Below are 25,295 nucleotides of genomic sequence, written 5' to 3' on the forward strand. Positions count from 1 at the left end.
AAACAAGCCGGGGTCGGGACAGGAGAAGGCAGCGTAGTCAGGGACAATCCGGGTCAATCACAGGGGAAGGCAGCGTAGTCAGATAATCCGGGTCAGGGCAGGAGCAGGCAGAACGTCAAACAATCCGGGTCACAATCACAGGAAACACAGGTAACAGATCAGACCTTGCGGCGATTTGTGACAGTGCAGGGCATCTTTAAATATCGCGCCCTGCACTGCCATTGGCCGCCCAGGACGCGCCCCCGGGCTGTCATTGGTCGCCCGAGGCGCGCCCGCGGCTCCTACTGCGCATGCGCGGCCTCCTGTCAGCCGCGGCCCGCCGGGATCTGGTGCCTGTGTCCCGGCGTGAGCTGCCGCTATTGCGCATGCGCCGGGGACGGAGCCGCGGCGGACCCTGACAGAAGGGAGGGTCGAGATAATGGGTTGAGATCCCTGATGCTTATTCAGAAAAGTCGAACGGGAAAGAATCCAGTACTATTGCTATCAATAGACGCGGAGAAGGCATTTGACAGGGTTAATTGGAGTTTCATGATGGATACGCTAGAGGCTTTGGGACTAGGTAACAGGATGAGGAGATGGATTGGAAGATTGTATGAAGGGCCTTCCGCGATGATAATGGTAAATGGAGAGAGATCAGAATCTTTTTTAATGACAAACGGAACTAGACAGGGTTGCCCACTATCCCCATTGTTGTTTGTTTTGTCATTGGAACCCTTGCTATTAACAATCAGGAAAAATATAGATATAAAGGGAATTAACGTAGGAAAGATAGAGCATAAGGTTGCCGCATTTACGGATGACCTATTGTTCTATATTGGTAACCCCAGGATAACGCTTCCTAACCTAATGAAAACATTGAAAGAATATGGAGAATTGGCAAACTTAAAAATTAATCCGAGTAAAACAGAGATATTAAATATAAATCTTCCAAAGAGTGAAAAAGAAATGATACAGAGAGAGTTCCCCTTTATATGGAAAGATAGAGAAATAAAATATTTGGGAGTGAAACTTACTTCTTCACAGAAAAATCTTTATAAAGCAAATTATATACCATTGTTAAATGAGATTAGGGAGGAATTGAAGAGAATCGGAGGAGGAAATCCTTCGTGGTTAGGTCATATTAACTTAATAAAAATGGTAATTCTCCCTAAGGTTTTGTATAAACTCCAAATGATTCCCATTAAACTCCCAGGGACATACTTTAGAACAATTAAGCAAATGGTAACAAGATATATATGGAAAAATAAAAAACCTAGAGTATCATATGAAGTGCTGAGTAGAAATAAGGAAAAGGTTGGGGTAGGAATGCCGGATCTCAAAAGATATTATAGAGCAGTGATCCTATCAAGAATTTTTGATTGGAAACACAATACAAAGAGTAAAAACTGGGCTACAATAGAAAATACACTTAGTGGGAAAGATTTGGGTGGGATCGTTTGGGTGTCAACACAGTTTAGAGAATTAGCTGAGAGCACAAGTCCATACACTAGGATTGTTTTGAAAGAATGGGATAGATTGCACAAACTAAGGAATTGGGAGTTTAATTCACTGTTAATGCCACTGAGAAATTCAGAGTTTTTTCCCCCAGGTAAAGAGGAAATTACGGGTAAATGGGTTAAGAAAGAAGATGCTCAGCTGAGAGACGTAATGGAGGGGGTAAACTTAAGAACACTAGAGGATTTGAAAAGGGAAGAGGGAGGGATTTTCACTAAGATAGACATATGGAGGTATAATCAATTAAAACAATTTGTGGGGAAACTGACGAAGCCCCTTAGAAATAGAAAGGATTGGAATTTATTTGAGAAATTTTATGAAATTCGAGGTGATGGGAAACACGGCACTGCTAAAATATACAAAATTCTCACTGATTTAGATAGTAAGGTAAAATTAAGATATATAGAAAAATGGGAAAGGGATTTGGGGGTGGAGTGGGAGGAACATACACAAAGAAAAATATATAGAATGGTACACGGAAATGTTAGCATGCGGGAGGTGGAATTGAACTATAAATGTTTAAGTAGGTGGTATATCACTCCGATGGTAGAGCACAAAATGAGTGGGGAGAAACAACCTGGGTGTTGGCGAGAATGTGGAGAGGAGGGCACAACGTATCACGTGTGGTGGGGGTGCCCAAAAATACAAGTTTATTGGAGAAAGGTTATAAATCAAATTAGGAATATCACTGAAATTGAGATTGGTTTGGACCCTGAAATATGCCTTTTTCATATCACACAAATATCAATGAAAACATTTAAAGATATGGGTATAGAGTGTTACTTAAATGCAGCTAAAGGATTGATACCTAGGTTTTGGCGTAAAGTTGAGGCACCGAAGGTAGATGACTGGATAGACAGAGTGGATCAGATTGTTAGAATGGAGAAATTATATTATATACAGGAAGACAGGATGGAGGTTTATAATACAAAATGGAAGAAATGGGAGGAATTTAGAGCAAAGAAGAAAGAAGTCACTCCGTAAATAAGAATAAAGATGGGAATCGGACAGATGTCAGGGGTTTATTGAAGAGGGGTGGGAGGGAGGGGGGGTTGAGGGAAGGGGGTTAAGGGGAGAAAATGATATGCAATAAGTGTTTTTAGAAGAAAGTTGTTATGTTGTACTTTATTGTTTCTTGTGTTGGAAATATTTATATTGCTATATTTTGAAAACAAATAAATATTTAAATTAAAAAAAAAAAAAAGGTCCTGTGGGGATGGGAGTGAAATTTGTCCTAAAAAAAAAATGTAAATAAAGGAGAAAAAAAAACCTCTTAATCCATGTTGAGGACCAGAGGAGGGGTGGAGCGAAGAGATAAAGTTTTACAGGGTGAAGATACGCTTTAAAGTAAAAATTCAATACCAACTCAAAAAAACTCAACCATTTCCTTCATACTCATTTTGGTCATTGATGGAAGCGTACTGTATCTTGAATTGTACGGTTTGTAGACAAGCAGAATGAGCACTTACCTGAGATGTATATATTATTCTTTAATGTACAGGCAGCAAATTCAGACTTGGTATATCCTGGCATGCTGGCAAGAGGCTTCCACTGCCCACTCCTTGGATAGTAACATTCAGTAAAGGGTAACTTTAAAAGACCCTTTTTATCACAACCGCCAATAATCACGATGGCTTCCGACAAGTCTGCAAATCTGCAAGAAAGTGTAAGAAAAAGAAAACTTATAGTATTTCCAAATTTTTCAGTGACTGAACACTAGGGATAAGCAAAATTTAGATTTTTAATTTCCCCCATTATCGAAAATCAAAAAAATTCAGCAACATATCATCATTTGGTGAAATGCATTGGAGACAATGGGGAATAAGAAAAGCAGATAGTTTTTGGTGATTGTTAAGGGTAGAATGGGCTTTAAATGATTTCTGAGAGTAACATATGCCATAGACTTTTTCTTGTGCCTTATTAGTTTTAATAGTCTATGTTTTTTATTTGCAGTAAAATAATGGAAAAAAGTAGCACAAATCGCAAACAAATGCTCAAAAAAAGAAAAAATATACAACATAAATCCCCAAACATCCCCCACCCTGCCTAAGAAAAACACCTTCTAAACAAAATTATATATATATAATATATATATATATATATATATATATATATATATTTATTTTTATTTTTGTTAATGCTGATTTTTCTATTCAACACATTTGAGGGTTTCTTCTTAGTTACTAAAGGATAATTGTGCACAACCGCTTCGACGATGACATTAGACCAGGGGCGGACTGACAACTCATGGGGCCCCCGGGCAATAGGGGATCATGGGGCCCCTGTGTCCTTGCCCAAACTCAAAAAAGCCTATGTAAAAGGTACCAGGGGCATCTCATGGGGCTCCCTACTGACCCTGGGCCCTCGGCAGTACCCTAGTTTCCAAATGGTCAGTCAGCCCCTGCATTAGACTAAGCACAAAGTGACACTCAAAGCCACAGGAGTTCTTATTCTGGGGCACAGTGTTCCTCTGCAGTATCATTTGCAGTGGTATGTATAGTTTTGTAACTAGTAGTGCCTCTGGGTGAGGTTAGTGCCAGCCTCCACCTTTGTAATACAGAGCTGGTGGCACAAGCCCACATACCGTAGAGTATTTCAAGACTACATGTGAGTGGTAGTGAGAATAATGTAGTGGAGCCTCAAAAACATTTACATCAAAAAAGCCTATATAAGTTTAGGTTAATGTAACACAAAGACAGGATGAAAGGCAAAAAAAAGTCTTTATTTCATTACCTTCTTGGCCTTGCTCTGATCGAGTTGACTGGATTCCCAAGAATATGGAACATCCGAGCCTCATGCAACAAAGGGAAGCACTCTGGACAGCCTTGAATGGTCTTATCAATTTCCACCTTCTCCATGAAATAAGCAGGGTCCAGCAAAGGCAGCCTCACGTGTTCCAGAAGATCCTTCAAAGCTTTAGTTCCAGTGGTCTTATTCTCTTTGTACCACTTCATGACAGCTTCAAAGACGACTTCTTCTTTACTCACCACCAGGTCGTCATTGGACACATACTCAGTCAGTTCCTCTTTGCTCAGCTGCAGGAACTCCTCGTGACAGGAGACCTCCTCGAAACCTTCCAGCACCAGCTTTTTGCTTTTCTCGGAGAGAGAAGGGATTGAGAACATGTCTGCAAACTTCATGATGCCAACACAGTTGGAAGGATCTAGTTGACTGTCCAAAAATTTCACACACTCATCTCTTAGACTACAGATGTGGAGAAGATCTGAGGCCTGCAAGAGTTCTTCCACATTATCTTCTTGGATCGTTGGGTTCCCACCATACATGAAGTCCAACAGACAGCCCATAATTCTTGCTGATATTTTTTGAATGTTGATAACACTAAGGTTGCTTTCTTTGAGGCTTCCTCCAAACATGGCTCTGAAGTAAGAACTGTTGGCTGATAGTACGCCTCGATGGCAGGGAAATGTCTGATCTTCTATCTGGAGAACCACATCTGTAAAAATTCCGCATTGTCTATAGATATTTAGGCTCTGTAGGATCTCCCTGGCATGGCATGTCCCACCGCAAGGCCATATCTGTTGTCTCACCATTCTCGGCTCCTGGAAGGAATTTTCAAGACTGATAGATTCCGATTCTGGTTCCTCTTTTGAAGTCTTTTCCACCCTGCAGTAAACAAGTCATTGATTAGAGAGGAGGCAGAAGATATTAAAGGAATTTTTTATTCAAATGTATAAATTCAAGAAGAAAGGATGAGCCACAGGTAAACTTGTGAACTTAAGATAGAGCATGGATGCCTGATAGGGTGTTTTTATTGTTCCATGTGCATGTTACAAATACTTAAAAGAGAAGATTACAAAAAAAACCTTGCATACTCTCTAATGTGGAAGCAGCATCAATCTGATGCTGCAGCTGCCCCCCCCTCTAGCTCTAGACTGAGAACTGAGCGATCACATCAGCCTAGATTGTAAGCTCCAAAGAGCAGGGCCCTCAATCCCCTCATGTTTTGCATTGTATTGGTATTGTTCTGTCACATGTTCTGTCCCCCATTGTAATGTACAGCGCTGAGCGAACTATTGGCGCTTTATAAATACTGTATAATAATAATCACATGACCATTGATTTCTCAGTCCTTGATCTTCAGTGAGCAGTGAGCAGTGACTGTCAGTCACTGCCTCTCTGCTCTGCCCCTCCACCGCTCATTGGAGAGCCAGGCTGTGCAGGGCATGGGAGCCACTGGCTCAGGCTCTCAGCGGCATGCTGAGCCAGCTGCCATTCAGGCATCTGGGCGGATCCTGACATTATTGTCGGGATCCCTGCAGAGTATGGACTGGCTGTGACGTCAGCTGACAGTGGGCCTCAGCCTACTGTCAGCTGAATTTAGGGCACAGGAGTGAAGAACTATGTGCACTCCTGTTACACAGAAGATAACAATGGCCAAAATAGCTTTGACCATACTTCTCATTTATAAGAAAGAGTAAGAGTATCTATGCCTCATTCTTTCTTTTTGGACCTACAGTTAGTTCCATATATACAGTATACAGTATTTTGACACAATTTTAGACTTTTTCAGGTATTTACCAAAACATGTTCAAGCTATAGTTATATATGGATATGAGCTGAAAGTGCACACTCTCAGGTTTAATTTGAAGGTATGTACATCCAAATTGGAGGAAGGGTTTAGGCATTACAGTTCTTAAGAGTAACCATCCCCCCTTTTTCCAGGGACCAAAAGTAAGTAGACAGTTGAATCAAAAGCTGTTTAATGGCCAGGTGTGGGTTACTCCTTGTTATTTCTTCATCATTTAAGCAGATAAAAGGTCTGGAGTTGATTCTAAATGTGGTATTTGCATTTGGAATCTATTTCTTTGAACCCACATCATGCGTTCAAAGGAGCTGTTCATGCAAGTGAAACAGACCATTGTAAGGCTTCAAAAGCAAAACAAATCCATCAGAGAGACAGCAGCAACATTAGGAGTGGCCAAATCAATAGTCTGGTATATTCTGAGGAAAGAAGAACGCACTGGTGAGCTCAGCAACATAAAAAGGCATGGACGCCCATGGAAGACGACAGTGGTAGATGATCGTAGGATCCTCTCTATGGTAAAGAAAAACCCATTCCCAACATCCAGACAAGTGAAGGACACTCTCCAGGAGGTGGGCATATCATTGTCAAAGTCTACAATCAAAAGAAGACTTCACAAGAGCAAATACAGAGGGTTCACCAGAAGGTGCAAACCATTCATAAGCCTGAAGAATAGAAAATCCAGATTAAACTTTGCCAAAAAACATCTAAAAAAGCCAGACCAGTTCTGGAAAAGCATTCTTTGGACGGATGAAACTAAGATTAATCTGTACCAGAATGATGGGAAGAAAAAAGTGAAGAGAAGGCTTGGAACAGCTCATGATCCAAAGCACACAACGTCATCTGTAAAACATGGTGTAGGCAGTGTGATGGCATGGGCATGCATGGCTTCCAGTGGCACTGGGTCATTGGTGTTTATTGATGATGTGACAGAAGACAGAAGCAGCCGGATGAATTCTGCAGTGTTTACAGATATACTGTCAGCCCAGATTCAGCCAAATGCAGCAAAGTTCACAGTACAGATGGACAATGATCCAAAATATACTGCAAAAGCAACGCAGGAGCTTTTGAAAGAAAAGAAGTGGAATATTCTGCAATGGCCGAGTCAGTCACCTGATTTCAACCCAATTGAGCATGCATTTCACTTGCTGAAAGCAAAACTAAAGTCAGAAAGACCAATAAACAAAGAACAACTGAAGACAGCTGCAGATAGAGCCTGGCAAAGCATCAGAAAGGAGGAAACCCAGTCTTTGGTAATGTCCATGGGTTCTAGACTTCCTGCAGTCATTGCCAGTAAAGGATTCTCAATAAAATATTAAAAATGAACATTTTATTTATGATTATATTCATTTGTCCAATTACATTTGAGCCCCTGAAAATGGAGGGACTGTGTATAAAAATGGTTGCAATTCCTAAAATTTGTACTTGATATTTATGTTCAACCCCTTGAATTAAAGCTGAAAGTCTGCACTCCAAACTAATTTGGATTGTTTCATTTTAATTTATTCTGGTGGCATACAGAGCCAAAAGTATGAATATTGTGCCTGTGTTCAAATATATATGGACCTAACTGTATATGCGGTACATAGGATACCATTTGTTGAATATGCACACATTATATTGAATGGAATGCATGCAGCTCAGTGGGCTCTCCATGCTCTACCATCTAGTTATCTATCTATCGCGTATATACACGTGATTTTGCGCACCCGTGCCGCCCTGTATCAGTATTTCTGCTATAGGGCGGTCGGGAAGCGGTTAAACATAGACTATAAAAACCTCTCATTACATTCTATATAACAGAATGTACATTTTCACAAAGCCACTAAAGTATTTGTTTTGTGTAGAGTGAATTATACTTGGTTGATCCTGCCTTCAGCTGTCCCTCCCAACTTCCCCACTGCAATCTGAGATTGTGTATACCAGCTGCTGTCATCTACTGAGCATGTTCCAGTTTCAGTTCAATTCTGAGCTCTTCATTTCCTCTTATTTCTTATCTGTGCAGCCTATGTGACTATACAGTCACACATGTAGGCATATACAGTGGGGCAAAAAAGTATTTAGTCAGCCACCAATTGTGCAAGTTCTCCCACTTAAAAAGATGAGAGAGGCCTGTAATTGGCATCAAAGGGAGACCTCAACTATGAGAGACAAAATGAGCAAAAAAATCCAGACAATCACATTGGCTGATCTGAATAGAATTTATTTGCAAATTATGGTGGAAAATAAGTATTTGGTCACCTACAAACAAGCAAGAGTTCTGGCTCTCACACACCCGTACCTTCTTCTTTAAGAGGCTCCTCTGTCCTGCACTCATTACCTGTATTAATGGCACCTGTTTGAACTTGTTATCAGTATAAAAGACACCTGTCCACAACCTCAAACAGTCACACTCCAAACTCCACTATGGTGAAGACCAAAGAGCTGTCGAAGGACACCAGAAACAAAATTGTAGACCTGCACCAGGCTGGGAAGACTGAATCTGCAATAGGCAAGCAGCTTGGTGTGAACAAATCAACTGTGGGAGCAATAATTAGAAAATGGAAGACATACAAGACCACTGATAATCTCCCTCAATCTGGGGCTCCACGCAAGATCTCACCCCGTGGGGTCAAAATTATCACAAGAACGGTGAGCAAAAATCCCAGGACCACATGGGGGGACCTAGGGAATGACCTGCAGAGAGCTGGGACCAACGTAACAAAGGCTACCATCAGTAACACACTACACTGTTAGGGACTCAGATCCTGCAGTGCCAGACATGTCCCCCTGCTTAAGCCAGTACATGTCCGGGCCCATCTGAAGTTTGCTAGAGAGCATTTGGATGATCCAGAAGAGGATTGGGAGAATGTCATATGGTCAGATGAAACCAAAATAGAACTGTTTGGTAGAAACACAACTCGTCGTGTTTGGAGGAGAGAGAATGCTGAGTTGCATCCAAAGAACACCATACCTACTGTGAAGCATGGGGGTGGCAACATCATGCTTTGGGGCTGTTTCTCCGCAAAGGGACCAGGACGACTGATCCATGTACAGGACAGAATAAATGGGGCCATGTATCGTGAGATTTTGAGTGCAAACCTTCTTCCATCAGCAAGGGCATTGAAGATGATACGTAGCTGGGTCTTCCAACATGACAATGATCCCAAACATACCACCCGGGCAACGAAGGAGTGGCTTCATAAGAAGCATTTCAAGGTCCTGGAGTGGCCTAGCCAGTCTCCAGATCTCAACCCTATAGAAAACCTTTGGAGGGAGTTGAACGTCCGTGTTGCCCAGCGACAGCCCCAAAACATCATTGCTCTAGAGGAGATCTGCATGGAGGAATGGGCCAACATACCAGCAACAGTGTGTGCCAACCTTGTGAAGACTTACAGGAAACGTTTGACCTCTGTCATTGCCAACAAAGGATATATAACAAAGTATTGAGATGAACTTTTCATATTGACCAAATACTTATTTTCCACCATAATTTGCAAATAAATTCTTTCCAAATCAGCCAATGTGATTGTCTGGATTTTTTTTCTCATTTTGTCTCTCATAGTTGAGGTCTACCTATGATGCCAATTACAGGCCTCTCTCATCTTTTTAAGTGGGAGAACTTGCACAATTGGTGGCTGACTAAATACTTTTTTGCCCCACTGTACACAGCGGTAAATGAAACTCCCCTGCCTCCCTCCTCCTGCACATCCTCCTATTGCTAAAAACTATGGGTATATAGTATGCTGCTTGATTTCATCAATTAAAAAAAGATTAGTTTTAATATAAATCAGTATTAAATATATGAAATGCAATTGCTAATACCTGTAGAGTAAAAACAAGGGCCTTGGATGCAGATGCTGTCTGAGCAAAATGAAAGCTACTGTCAATCATCTTTGACTCCGCCTACACCATATTAATGCACAACAAATAACCAATTCATGTTCAATAAAGATTTATAGGGAGCTGTAAAACTGTTTTTTTATATTAATAATACATTTAATTTGAACTGCTCTTTTGAAATTACTTTTTTTTAGTCATGTGACTGGTACAGCACCAATGAGGGCTGTGCAGACACAGATTCATACTATAGAGAGCAGACATCAGTAGAGTAACAGAAGCCCCCCCAAAGAACTTTCCCTGCAGATGCCCCAGAATGGAGATAGATCATGTGACCACACAAAAGCACTGCAGGAATTGCTTGTTGCACTGTCCACATATTGAGTTCTTATAAATTGTGCTGGTCCTTTCTGGGCCCGTGGCATCAGGATTTTAAGGGAGCAGCTTGACACAGAAAGGTCTTCCTCTTTCTTTTTATACCTGAGCTCATAGGTTCTTTCAGGGCCTATTGGTAATCACTGTTTGATTCACTGTGATTCCCTTTACATTGAATATCTTTTGTGAACTACTGTATGTCTGAACCCAAGGTGTCAGAGGTGTCGGGAGGCTTGCAAGGTAAGGGCAACCTTAGGGGAATGTCATCTACCAGTGGCCCCAGCTGGGGGTGGCGCTACAGAATGTAATGTAATGCCCCCCAGGTTAGCTAGATAGGCTGTTTGTTTTTTCTTTTTTAGGCAGAGCCTGAGTAGCAGCCTGGGATGAGTCAGCCTGTGAGTGAGGCAGGGGTTCACCTCAATACAGGCTAGGAGGCTCTATCAGGTCAGGGCTTCTGGAGCCCTCCCACCTTTCCAGAAATCTGAGAGCTTTCTGGAGGAAAAAAGGAGGCCCAGATCTGCACGTTTGAAGAACATTGGCTAATTACCTGGCAGGAGGCTGGGGATGGTGATCAAGCCAACCCTCAAATGGTGCAGATTCTGGGAGAGGTCTGCAGTGTCAGGTGGAAGATGGAGTTGGGAAGGCTGGAGTGTGGAGCCCGGGAGGCAGGCTACAGGCAGCTTGCTGGAAAAGACTCTCTCCACTGTACCACCATCCCCTGGGGAGGACGTCCTGAGCAGCAGGGAAGGAGCCAACCCAGTGAATGGCCTGAAGGCAGCCACCAACTTGACAGGACAGGACAGTGTGAGTACTCTCACACCCCCTGGGCTGGATAAGGGGAGAGGGCAGTCAGAAGCAAGACCCAACTAGCTTCTCATCCAGGACTGCTTGTGGTAAATTGACAGCTTCTGGCCCCCCTTGTGCATGGATAACTGTGTGAAGAGGAGGAATCATCTGGGGTCTGAGGAGGTACCCCAAAGAGCCTCTAGTGCTCTCTCTAAAAAGAGACTGTTGCTATCAGCATTTTGTACATAGTTGCTAAGGAGTTGTCTTCAAGTTACAGAGTGCCTCTGGCATCCCATATACCCCAAGACCGTATCCAAGTTCTTAACCTCTTAATAAAGGCACAAAACCAAACTCAAGGAATGTTCCTTGACACTAGTGTTCAAAAGTGTGGAAAATTCTCATTGCCAGACCGTGCATAGCTCATGGGGACCCAAAACTCAGCGACTCCTAAGGGGGTAGTGCTACAGTAACAAAGCCAAATATAGAATGAACTGAGCCCAATCCCAGAAAAACAAGTGCTCACCCCCATCCTCTCATACTATTAGCTGGAACCCGCGTCACACACTTGTCTCTAACTTTTTCTTACATTGTATCCCTTACAGCAGCACAAGTGTGATGGGCATGTCAATTTTGGATATCCAACATTCATAATAAAAAGCCCAATCTATTGGTTTTAATATTTTTCCTTTTGCTTTATAAGCCCCATCCTAAAAAAAAATAATTTTGCACCATCATTTTTTGTGGTTCATGACTGCCGCCCCCTCCCTCCTTCAAACCGCAGGGCTGTTGTTCATTCATATGCAGCACATCTGCAGAGACGATCAGGACCTTGGCTCGGTGACACGGAAAAAATTGTACGTTTGTAGGCCAACTCACATCTGCACACCAGCTCTATGAATTGGATCCTCCACTCTGCATGAAAATATTTACTTTCAGATAAGCAGCCACTTAGACGGCTAGCTAATTTTAGGCTCTAGTAGTCTCTGCACAATCCCTGCATGACCCATGTGCCGACAAATTGCAGGACGCATGTATCAGCAGCAATTAGGGCAGCACCGACTGCAGCAGGGGGAATGCTTGATGTTCATTTTTAATTTAGCTCCTTTATTTATGAGCAGTACCATCATCAACATAAAGGATCTCCATAAAGGGACTATGGGTTGCTTCGCTCAATTAACACATTTTAATTTCTGCCCACAATTAAAGTGCACCTTAAGGGCTCATGTGCACTGCAGCTGATAAACTCACATTTAGGAGATGTTCAGCGTTTTTTTCAGCAGTCCCTGAACTCTCCCTAATGTTTTCCTATGTGTCCATGCACACATCTTTGTTTACAGTCGTTTACAGGCATTTGAGTTTACAGTCATTTTTTTGAATGCGGAAAACTTGTGTTCAGCAGTCGATTTTGTGGCAAACTTGCTCATCCTTGTTGGAGCAGAGTCCCCCTTTACAATCTCTTTTTCGTGTTCTGTCTGAGGCCTTCCTCAAATCATTCCTCACACCCCCCCCTGCATTCCTGTGAGGCAAACGTTATCTCCTGGCAGATGGGGTGGAACAACCAGGTTAAGACATCCTGCATCCAGAGGCCAGCTGTCCATAAAGGCTGTAAAGTGTACTTCCTCCCCCATCTTACTCAAGATAAGTAATTGCACAGTCCTCAAGTCAACTGTATGGTTCATATCATGGGACATGAGCTGGCAGTTTCAGTTTAAAATCTCCCAATGACCACTCCCAAAAGGTGTAGTCAGAGCCCCTTCCCCTTTGAGAGGGACTTTCAAGAGAGTTAGAGCTTGTCACACGATACACACACACACAGATCTCCGAGGTAACATTGTAACAGAGGAGATCAAAGAACCTTTCTGCTCTGCATCTTGAATTTGCTAAAACCAGGCAAGGCAAGTAACTTACCCTGTAATTCCCTCGCTATTCTATGTTTGCTGTGTCTTTATATGCATATATATATATTTTTGTGACATCTCTTTGTAAATATTTATTTGCATCTGACGCTTTTAGTAATAAATCTTTCTTTCTGAAAGTGTTAAACTGTTTCTAAGCGCTTACTTGCAATTCACGAATTCCTGCCTTTGAAGAGACGCTACTGTTTGTTAAATCTCTGTATAGCAGGTCTGCGGGCCGTGCTATATAGATCAATATTTCAATCATTATAGTGTATATTTGATAACGGGAGTTTCCCAGTCTCCGACAAAAGTGGTGGTGGCAGTAGAGGGTTAGTTGCGTAATTAACCCGACCCAGTAACAAGCGCATTCAGGCTGCAGGCACAGATTGTAGACCATTAGCTGGGCAATCGCTGTGTAGGGTGCAGCTGAGTGTGGCCTTGTTACGCGCGTCACACCGTGGTTTTAGATCGGCTGGTCCTTCGGTCACGAGTTTGGTGAGAAGGTCTGGGGTCTGACGCCGTGGGCGTGACGTATTACTGTTAGTCGCGGTCGTGCGATTGTCGCCCTGTTGGTGGGTGGCGACCGCAGGTCGTGACAGATTTTAACAGCATTTCAAGTGCAAAATGTGGCTAAACGCGTTTATAAGCGTTTGCGACTGAAATTTTTTTTAACTCTTCCAGTTCCCGATGCTGTCCAGAGCCTTTTTTCATCATGAAGAACACATGCACAGCGCTTTCAAGGTACTCAAAAGGACAAAACACTGAACACAGGATGTTCCTACCAAGCTTGTCACACATTGTAATGACCTTGTTTCCAAGGGTGGGAAAGGTGTCTGGTGGAGGGAGTCATTAAGGCCACCTGGCAGGGGGTCTTCATGAGGAATTGGAGGTGTGAATGGTCATTAACATATCTTTTGTTTCCAAGGGTGGGAGAGGTCCTACCACCCTTGGAAACAAAAGATATGTTAATGACCATTCACACCTCAAATTCTTCATGAAGACCCCCTGCCAGGTGGCCTTAATGACTCCCTTCACCAGACACCTTTCGCACCCTTGGAAACAAAAGATATGTTAATGACCATTCACACCTCAAATTCTTCATAAAGACCCCCTGCCAGGTGGCCTTAATGACTCCCTCCACCAGACACCTTTCCCACCCTTGGAAACAAAAAGAGATGTTAATGAGCAACTCACACCTAATTATCTCAACACATACTGCTGTCTCTGCTTCTACTCTCTGTATTTCTCTGAAACAGTCTGAAATAGTTATTCATTTACCACTTTTTAGTGCATGCTGAGCATTTGGGAGGTCCTCCTGTGTTTATCTTTAAAAACGCTTCTAAACGCAAACACACATAAACGCAGTATGTAAACGCGGCTAAACAGACTTTTTTAACCTACGTTTTCCAGCAGTCAGTTTCCTTTGTTAACCTCCCTAACGGCCTGATTATGTCCATAATTCTGTGCTTAAAGCGGTACATTTTTTTGCATGGAAATATGTATTTTTTTTTATTGTAGGCCTGTAATTTTTAGGAATAACTCACTGAAATCTGTCCGAACAAGAGTCTAGGAAACATCCCGGGTATGATAAAACTTGAAACACGAAATCATAAATTATAATTTAACCTCCCTGGCGGTATTCCCGAGTGTAGCTCGGGGTAAAGTTTCAGGACCACAAGCGGTAACCCCGAGCTACACTCGGGCTTACCATGCGGCATTGCACAGGGATTCCCTACAGAGCTTACCTTGTCCTTCGCTCCCGCGATGTGTCCCCTTCAGCGTCCCCGGCCATCTCCTCCGGCCGATGCCGGCATCTGGCTTCCGTGTTCCGGTCCCTGTGACGTCGGGACGTACAGGCGCCGGAACTGGCGGCAAATTTGAAAATTTAAAAAAAATAAAAAATTTTTTGAAACGATTATTTCATAGCAAAACATTCCTGTATCAAAGCATTTCACATACATTTTGTCCCGAGTGCTTTGTCCTGTGCCCTGCCTGCATTTTTACTGTTCTTTCTGCCTGGAAACTGAGAAACGTCCATGGCGTCCAAAAAGCGTCCCTTAAGGTCAAAATCGGTTTTAGACCAGCTAGAGAACAGCGATAGTAAATCAGAACCACTTGCAGAATTGAGTGATAATGATTTGTGGGGGAAATTCATCATCAGACACTGAAAACGATTCTGTGACTTTGCTCAGTGATGTGCGAACTTGGCACTCTATTTCAAATTTCAGTGTTTTTGGTTTGATTATATTATTGAATTAAATATATTACTATTATATTATTATTTTTTATGATTATTTATTAAATTATAATTTATGATTTTGTGTTTCAAGTTTTATCATATCCGGAATGTTTACTAGACTCTTGTTCGGACAGATTTCAGGGAGTTATTCCTAAATATTACAGCCTACAATCAAAACAATACATATTTCCATGCAAAAAAATGGTACTGCTTTTGGTACAAAATTCCTGACATATTCATACCGCCAGGGAGGTTAATAAATAATCATAAAAAATAATAATTTAATAATAATAAATTCAATTCAATAATATAATCAAACCAAAAACACTGAAATTTGAAATATAGCACCAAGTTCGCACATCACTGATAAAAGTCGCAAAATCGTTTTCAGTGTCTGATAACGAATTTCCCCCACGAATCATTATCACTCAATTCTGCAAGTGGTTCTAATTTACTATCGCTGTTCTCTAGCCGGGACGCTCTTTGGACGCCATGGACGTTTCTCAGTTTCCAGGCAGAAAGAACAGTAAAAATGCAGGCAGGGCACAGGACAAAGCACTCGGGACAAAATGTATGTGAAATGGTTTGATACAGGAATGTTATACTATGTGATTTTAGTGTATTTATTCAATGTCACTTTTTGACATTTTCAAATTTCCCGCCAGTTCCGCCCCCCGTACGTCTCGACGTCGCAGGGGCCGGAACCCAGAAGACAGATGCCGGCATCCGCCGTATTACATTGCCAGGGACGCTGCAGGGGGGACATCGCAGGAGCAAGGTAAGAGAAGAAGAGATCCCGGATCAGCGCTGCAAGGTATTCCTTAGTGTAGCTCGGGGTTACCGCTTGTGGTGCTGAAACTTTACCCCGAGCTACACTCGGGAATACCGCCAGGGGGGTTAAGAAGTGTCCCGTGTACATGGGGCCTAAAGCTGGTCATTGATTTTTTATTTTTATTTTTTTTTTATTGGGCAGCCAGTGGGCTGAATGAAAAGAAAAAATGTAGTAGAATACATTTTAGCCTAAATTTATGAAGAAATTTGTTTTTTCAAAAAAAAAATTGGGGGGAAATGTTTTATAGCAAAAAAAATGTGGTCTTTTTATTGTTTATAACGCAAAAGATAAAAAAAACCCAAAGGTGATCAAATACCACCAAAAGGAAGCTCTAAAAAATGAACTAAATTTAATTTAGTACAGTGTTGCATGACCGTGCAATTGTCAGCAGTAGTGCAGCTGACAATGGCCTGGTCATGAAGTGGGGTAAATCTTCCGTAGCTGAAGTGGTAATGAAAACCCTAAATGGATAACGCAGCATTGAGTATCGTGAATAGGGATGATCTAAGGTTCTGAGTTCAGCCCGATGCCGCTGGAAACTACTACATGGCGATAATTGGAGGACGCTGGAAACCGCCACATGGCGATAGTTGGAGGATGCTGAAAACTGCCACATGGTGATAATTGGAGGACGCTGGAAACCGCCAGATGGCGATAATTGGAGGACGTTGGAAACTGCCACATGGCGATAATTGGAGGACGCTGGAAACCGCCACATGGCGATAGTTGGAGGACGCTGGAAACTGCCACATGGCGATAGTTGGAGGACACTGGAAACCGCCACATGGCGATAATTGGAGGACACTGGAAACTGCCACATGGCGATAATTGGAGGACGCTGGAAACTGCCACATGGCGATAATTGGAGGGCACTGGAAACTGCCACATGGCGATAGTTGGAGGACACTGGAAACTGCCACATGGCGATAGTTGGAGGACACTGGAAACTGCCACATGGCGATAATTGGAGGGCACTGGAAACTGCCACATGGCAATAATTGGAGGACGCTGGAAACTGCCACATGGCGATAATTGGAGGGCACTGGAAACTGCCACATGGCGATAATTGGAGGGCACTGGAAACTGCCACATGGCGATAATTGGAGGGCACTGGAAACTGCCACATGGCGATAATTGGAGGGCGCTGGAAACTGCCACATGGCGATAATTGGAGGGCACTGGAAACTGCCACATGGCGATAATTGGAGGACGCTGGAAACTGCCACATGGCGATAATTGGAGGACGCTGGAAACTGCCACATGGCGATAATTGGAGGACCTTTGCTACATGATGCTGCAGGGTGAAGAATCGCACGGCGGCAGGTTCAGGTCTAACCTGAGGTCACCCATGATCATTGACAAATGCCATTTTTTTTTAGAATATTGTTTTCTATTTTTCCCATCTTTTATTGTACCTTAGTGCTCCTCTTTTCCTCCATCTGCATCAGCCTCTGTCTACATGGAACGCTCTCTCCAGTGTTGGCTGGATATCATTGCTCTGGACTGGTTTACTGATAATGATAATAGTGGACCAACTGTAGCTTTCACCATGGAGAGCATATGACAGGGTGACAACACAGGAGAAAAATTAGGAAACTGTCAGAGTGTTGTCACCTTTATTCCTCCTTTTTTTCTGTCTCAATGCTGCTGATCAGATAGTGACTATGGTATTGGCAGAATAGGTGGACAGTTGTCATCCTATAACAGGAAGTGCCTGAATCTTCATGGTAGGATCACCAGGTATTCCTTTATTTAACCGTCTCCCACCCGGTGTATAGGAAAATGATGGATGGGCGGGAGCTCTCTTGTTCTGGGAGGGCATCATATAACGACCTCCCAGTCTAGCTGCGCATGCGCGTCCCCAGGGGGTGTGCAGCAGAGCGATCAGTGGTATGCCATGTCTCTTGAACACAGCGGATCACCAATGTTGGTGAAGAGCCAATGACGTAGGCTCTACCTTGTGATCAGCTGTCAAATGTAAACAGGAAATGCTGGTTATAGGCACTCCTCTTCTAACAATGACAGCGCAAGAGGAGAGCCGGGAAGCAGCATTCCTCAGACGGGGACATCTACACTGATCATCAGTGCCCTGATTATCAGTGCAGCCCCATCTGTGCAGCCTTTCAGTGCCTATCATTGCCGCCAATCAGTGCCCATCAATGCCACATACCAGTGCCCATTAGTGATGGCTGTCAATGCCCATCAGTGCTGCCTATCAATGCAGTCTATCAGCACTCATCAGTGTCACCTATCAGTGCCAATCAGTGCCACTTATTAGTGCCAGTCACTGTTGCCTATCACTGCCCATAAATGCCACATATCATTGCCCATTAGTGATGCCTATCAATGCAGTCTATCAGTACCCATCAGTGTCACCTATCAGTGCCATTTATCAGTGCAGGTCACTGCCACCTATCAGTGCCCATCAATGCCACATATCAGTGCCCATCAATGCCACATATCAGCGCCCATTAGTGATGGCTGTCAATGCCCATCAGTGCCGCCTATCAGTGCAGTCTATCAGTACCCATCAGTGTCACCTATAAGTGCCAGTCACTGCTGCCTATTAGTGCCCATTAGTGATGGCTATCAATGCCCAGCAGTGCCGCCTGTCAATGCAGTCTATTAGTACCCATCAATGCCACCTATCAGTGCCAGTCACTGCCACCTATCAGTGCCCATCAATACCACATATCAGTGCCAATCAATGCCAAATATCAGTGGCCATCAATGCCACATATCAGCGCCCATTAGTGATGGCTGTCAATGCCCATCAGTGCCGCCTATCAGTGCAGTCTATCAGTACCCATCAGTGTCACCTATAAGTGCCAGTCACTGTTGCCTATTAGTGCCCATTAGTGATGGCTATCAATGCCCAGCAGTGCCGCCTGTCAATGCAGTCTATTAGTACCCATCAGTGCTACTTATCAGTGCAAGTCACTGCCACCTATCAGTGCCCATCAATACCACATATCAGTGCCAATCAATGCCAAATATCAGTGCCCATCAATGCCACATATCAGCGCTCATTAGTGATGGCTGTCAATGCCCATCAGTGCCGCCTATCAGTGCGGTCTATCAGTACCCATCAGTGTCACCTATAAGTGCCAGTCACTGCTGCCTATTAGTGCCCATTAGTGATGGCTATCAATGCCAAGCAGTGCCGCCTATCAATGCAGTCTATCAGTGCCACCTATCAGTGCCATTTATCAGTGCCAGTCACTGCCGCCTATCAGTGCCCATCAATGCCACATATCAGTGCCAATCAATGCCAAATATCAGTGCCCATCAATGCCACATATCAGAGCCCATTAGTGATGGCTGTCAATGCCCATCAGTGCTGCCTATCAATGCAATCTATCAGCACCCATCAGTGTCACCTATTAGTACTAATCAATGCCACTTATCAGTGCCAGACACTGCTGAAAATTGGTCTGGGCAGGATGGGGGTGAAAGTGCCTGTGGTAGGCAAGTGGTCAAAGCTGCAGATTTAACATATTACAGCATATAAGATATTTGAGTGATCTGGTTTACAAATATTTTACTTTACAGAATCTCTGGGTATTTGCATTTGTATTCTTGGACATTCAATTCATGTCTCTGCCGGTCATATATTATTTTAACTGCCTACAAAAAATAAGTTGTCAGTCAATGACAGACGGAGAGGAAATGAATTTCCAGGTGTTTTCCTATTGAATGATATTCTCGGGTTTCCTGCTTTTCTGAGAACTAGATTTGGACATCACCATTCTCCATTTGTTACTGTGACATGTGCGACCCATTTATTAAAGTCTGGGGGGATCCAGAAAAAGTTGGCTGCCTGTGTTTTGGATCTGCCACACATTTACAAACTGGCCGAAGTGTACATAGATAGTCCGGGACACTGATGCACTGTGTTAGGGCCACAGCACGGCGGTATGCATGGTTTCCTTGCACTTTACCTGCGTTTTAGCCGCGGTCCCATTGACTATCATTAGGTCGTGCGTTTCCTGAAAGCGCACCAAAGATGCGTCATGCAGGACTTTTGGTGTCTTTTCAGAAAATGCAACAAAAAAGCACAACCTAATAGAAGTCAATGGTAGACATGGGCAGAACAGATAAATGTGTTTCATTTCTGATCAATTCATTAAGTTACTAATTTCATTTTGTTGCAGTCGTAACAAAATTCACTTCGTTTTGTTTCGTTTATTCATTTTCAACTGGAATCAAAAATTTTTCAATGGATTTGAAGTATTCGAATCAAATTCAAATCGAAAATACCAAATCGATCCAAATGTATTGTGAAGAATAGCTAGTTCTATTCTATTTGAAATACGGTTATATTCTTTCTATTTTATTCTGTTCTAATCTAATGTATTTTTTCTATTCTGTTCTACTCTTTTTTATTTTATGCTATTCTTTTATTTTCTATTCTTTTCTATTATTTTTTTAATTTTCATTTTATTCTTTTCTTTTTTTTACTATTCTATTCTGTTTTATTCCATTCCATTTCGAAATTCAGATTTTTGAAGACAGCTATATTTATTCTATTCTATTCTATTCTCTTCTATTTTTTCTATTCTATTCTTTTATTTTCTGTCTATTCTTTTCTATTATTTTATTTTCTATTTTATTCTATTCTTTTTTTCATCTATTCTATTATTTTCTATTCTATTCTATTCAATTCCATTTTTTTCTTTTCGAAATTCAAATTTTGGAAGACAGCTATATTTGTTCTATTCTATTCTATTTTTCTGTTCTATTCTTTTATTTTCTGTCTATTCTTTTCTATTATTTTTTTTTCTAGTTTATTCTATTCTTTTTTTTATTCTATTCTATTCTATTTGATTTTATTCTGTTCATTTCGAAATTCAAATTTTGGAAGACAGCTATATATTTATTCAATTTATTCTATTCTATACTAGTCTAATATTTTCTATTCTATTCTTTTACTTTCTATTCTGTTCTGTGCTGTTTACTATATTTTCTTCTGTTTTATTATATTCCATTCTTTTCAAAATTCAAATTTCAGAAGACAGCTATATTCTTGCTATTTTATTCTATTCCATTCTGTTCATTTCGAAATTCAAATTTTGGAAGACAGCTATATTTATTCTATTCTATTCTCTTCTATTTTTTCTATTCTTTTATTTTCTGTCTATTCTTTTCTATTATTTTATTTTCTATTTTATTCTATTCTTTTTTTTTCTATTCTATTCTATTTGATTTTATTCTGTTCATTTCGAAATTCAAATTTTGGAAGACAGCAATATTTATTCAATTTATTCTATTCTATACTAGTCTATTATTTTCTATTCTATTATTTTACTTTCTATTCTGTTCTGTGCTGTTTACTATATGTTCTCCTGTTTTATTATATTCTATTCTTTTCAAAATTCGAATTTCAGAAGACAGCTATATTCTTGCTATTTTATTCTATTCCATTCTGTTCATTTAGAAATTCAAATCTTGGAAGACAGCTGTATTTATTCTATTATATTCTCTTCTATTTTTTCTATGCTTTTATTTTCTGTCTATTCTTTTCTATTATTTTATTTTCTATTTTATTCTATTCTTTTTTTTTCTATTCTATTATTTTCTATTCTATTTGATTCTATTCTGTTCATTTCGAAATTCAAATTTTGGAAGACAGGTATATTTATTCAATTTATTCTATTCTATACTAGTCTATTATTTTCTATTCTTTTACTTTCTGTTCTGTGCTGTTTACTATATTTTCTTCTGTTTTATTATATTCTATTCTTTTCAAAATTCGAATTTCAGAAGACAGCTATATTCTTGCTATTTTATTCTATTCCATTCTGTTCATTTTGAAATTCAAATTTTGGAAGACAGCTATATTTATTCTATTCTCTTCTATTTTTTCTTTTATTTTCTATTTTATTCTATTCTTTTTTTTCTATTCTATTATTTTTTATTGTATTCTATTTGATTCTATTCTGTTCATTTCGAAATTCAAATTTTGGAGGACAGCTATATTTATTCAGTTTATTCTATTCTATACTAGTCTATTCTTTTCTATTCTATTCTTTTAATTTCTATTCTGTTATGTGCTGGTTACTATTTTCTCTTCTGTTTTATTATATTCTATTCTTTTCAAAATTCAAATTTCAGAAGACAACTATATTCTTGCTATTTTATTCTATTCTTTTATTTTCTATTCTATTCCTTTATTGTCTATTATTATTATACAGGATTTATACAGCGCTGAACAAACTGCTGGCGCTATATAAATCCTGTATAATAATAATAATAATATAGCGCCAACAGTTTGTGGAGCACTTTACAAAATGAAGGTAAACATTACAGTTACAATACAATTTGGTACAAGAGGAAACAGAAGGACCTGCTCGTTACAATCTATTAAATTCTATTCTTTTATTTTCTATTTTATTCATTTCGAAGTTCAAATTTCGGAAGACAGCCCAGCCTCCAGCATCCTATCAACCTGTGAGGCTGTATGTCATTGGTTGCCAGGATGCAGGCAGCTGAGCTGTACTGATTGTTATGGTGCAGGAGGGTGCCCAGTCACCAGTAACCTGTATTACTGAACTGGACACTCTTGGGTGGATTTACTAAAGGCAAACAGACTGTGCACTTTGCAAGTGCAGTTGCTCCAGAGCTTAGTAAACGATGGGCAGTTTTTCTGACTTCCATCATTCAATCGTGTGCAAGCAAAGATGCTGTCTTTTTTTTTTCTATTCGGCTTGTATTTGATTGAATATTCTTTATAAAGTGAAGCTTCGCCTCATTTACTAAGCTCTGGAGCAACTGCACTTGCAGAGTGCACAGTCTATTTGCCTTTAGTGAATCCTCCCCTCTGTTCTCAGTGACTGCTACCTAAGGTAGGCACCTCATTTTGCCTCCATGGCGGCACGGCCCTGCCATTGGTAGGTGTACAAGGTACCTGTAAATAAAAAAGTTTGAATTGTACTTACCTTACCCCCTTCTTCCGCATTGCTGGGTGTGATGTCCACATCCTTCCGGGAGGATTCCTGGGGTGTGCAAAGCAGGCAGAATCATACAAGAAGACACATCATCCTTACCTAGGCTTTGCGGGCATACAATGAGGGTAAGGTCGATATAAATCTAGGGAGGGGTCCCCCGACTGTGTAAGTGCACCATGCATTTAAAACTGGCCAGACGCCAGGAAAAGTTTGTTTGAAAATATTTGTTTTCGGAATGTTGGTTCGATTTTCTAATGGTTAAGGGGGTCAAATCAATGTTAGTTTTTGACTGTAGAAATGAGAAAATTCAATTCAAAATTCAAGAGAAAGATGGAAAAAAAACTGAATTCGGGAAAATCCATACACCTTAGATTGTACGCCCCTTGAGGGTTAGGGACTGATGTGAATGTACAATATATATGTAAAGTCTTATGTATTATACATGGTGATTATATCCCCCCTTATGTATTATACATGGAGATCATATCCCCCTTATGTATTATACATGGAGATCATATCCCCCCTTATGTATTATACATGGAGATCATATCCCCCCTTATGTATTATACATGGTGATCATATCCCCCCCTTATGTATTATACATGGAGATCATATCCCCCCTTATGTATTATACATGGAGATCATATCCCCCCTTATGTATTATACATGGTGATCATATCCCCCCTTATGTATTATACATGAAGATCATATCCCCCCCCCCCTTATGTATTATACATGGAGATCATATCCCGCCTTATGTATTATACATGGAGATCATATCCACCCTTATGTATTATACATGGAGATCATATCCCCCCTTATGTATTATACATGGAGATCATATCCCCCCCTTATGTATTATACATGGAGATCATATCCCCCTTATGTATTATACATGGAGATCATATCCCCCTTATGTATTATACATGGAGATCATATCCCCCTTATGTAGTATACATGGAGATCATATCCCCCTTATGTATTATACATGGAGATCATATCCCCCTTATGTAGTATACATGGAGATCATATCCCCCTTATGTATTATACATGGAGATTATATCCCCCTTATTTATTATACATGGAGATCATATCCCCCTTATGTATTATACATGGAGATCATATCCCCCTTATGTATTATACATGGTGATCATGTCCCCCTTATGTATTATACATGGAGATCATATCCCCCCTTATGTATTATACATGGAGATCAGATCCCCCCCTTATGTATTATACATGGTGATCATATCCCCCTTATGTATTATACATGGAGATCATATCCCCCCTTATGTATTATACATGGAGATCATATCCCCCCTTATGTATTATACATGGAGATCATATCCCCCCTTATGTATTATACATGGTGATCATATCCCTCCTTATGTATTTATATGGAGATCATATCCCCCCTTATGTATTATACATGGAGATTATATCCCCCCTTATGTATTATACATGGTGATCATATCCCCCCTTATGTATTATACATGGTGATCATATCCCCCCTTATGTATTATACATGGAGATCATATCCCCCTTATGTATTATACATGGTGATCATATCCCCCCTTATGTATTATACATGGAGATCATATCCCCCCCCCCCCCCTATGTATTATACATGGAGATCATATCCCCCCCCCCTATGTATTATACACGGTGATCATATCCCCCCTTATGTATTATACATGGAGATCATATCCCCCCTTATGTATTATACATGGAGATCATATCCCCCCTTATGTATTACACATGGAGATCATATCCCCCTTATGTATTATACATGGAGATCATATCCCCCCTTATGTATTATACATGGTGATCATATCCCCCCTTATGTATTATACATGGAGATCATATCCCCCTTATGTATTATACATGGAGGTCATATCCCCCCCTTATGTATTATACATGGTGATCATATCCCCCCTTATGTATTATACATGGAGATCATATCCCCCCTTATGTATTATACATGGAGATCATATCCCCCCTTATGTATTATACATGGAGATCATATCCCCCCTTATGTATTATACATGGAGATCATATCCCCCTTTAATCTCCTCTTCTCAAGAGAGAATAAATTCAGTTCCTCTAATCTTTCCTCATAGTAGTTATATCAGTAATGGCAGCGATCAGCGACTTATAGTGCGGGGGGCAATCTGACACTAACACTTTATGGGAACTCATTGACACTGACATCACCAGTGACACTAATACAGTGATCGGTGCTACTAATATACACTGCCACTGTACTAATGACACTGGTTGGGAAAGGTTAACATTTTGGAGCAATCAAAGGGTTAACTGTGTGCCTAACAATATTTACTGTGTGCAGTTTTTACTAAGCAAT

At 40.9% G+C, this 25,295-nt stretch overlaps 1 protein-coding gene across 1 annotated transcript in view; it reads right to left on the minus strand.

Moving 5' to 3' along the window:
• LOC149461619 (kelch-like protein 35) overlaps nucleotides 1-25,295 on the minus strand; it is a 63,293-nt gene that overhangs the window by 22,692 nt on the left and 15,306 nt on the right. The window contains exons 2-3 of the mRNA XM_089677996.1: nucleotides 4,228-5,118; nucleotides 2,964-3,148 (exon numbers count right to left, since the gene is read on the minus strand). Coding sequence (XP_089534122.1) covers nucleotides 2,964-3,148; nucleotides 4,228-5,118 — 1,076 coding nt within the window. The remainder of the gene's footprint in view (nucleotides 1-2,963; nucleotides 3,149-4,227; nucleotides 5,119-25,295) is intronic.

This window comes from Staurois parvus, unplaced genomic scaffold (genome assembly GCF_062004578.1).
Source record: "Staurois parvus isolate SC_StPar_1 unplaced genomic scaffold, SC_StPar_1.0 ptg000196l, whole genome shotgun sequence".
NCBI lineage: Eukaryota > Metazoa > Chordata > Amphibia > Anura > Ranidae > Staurois > Staurois parvus.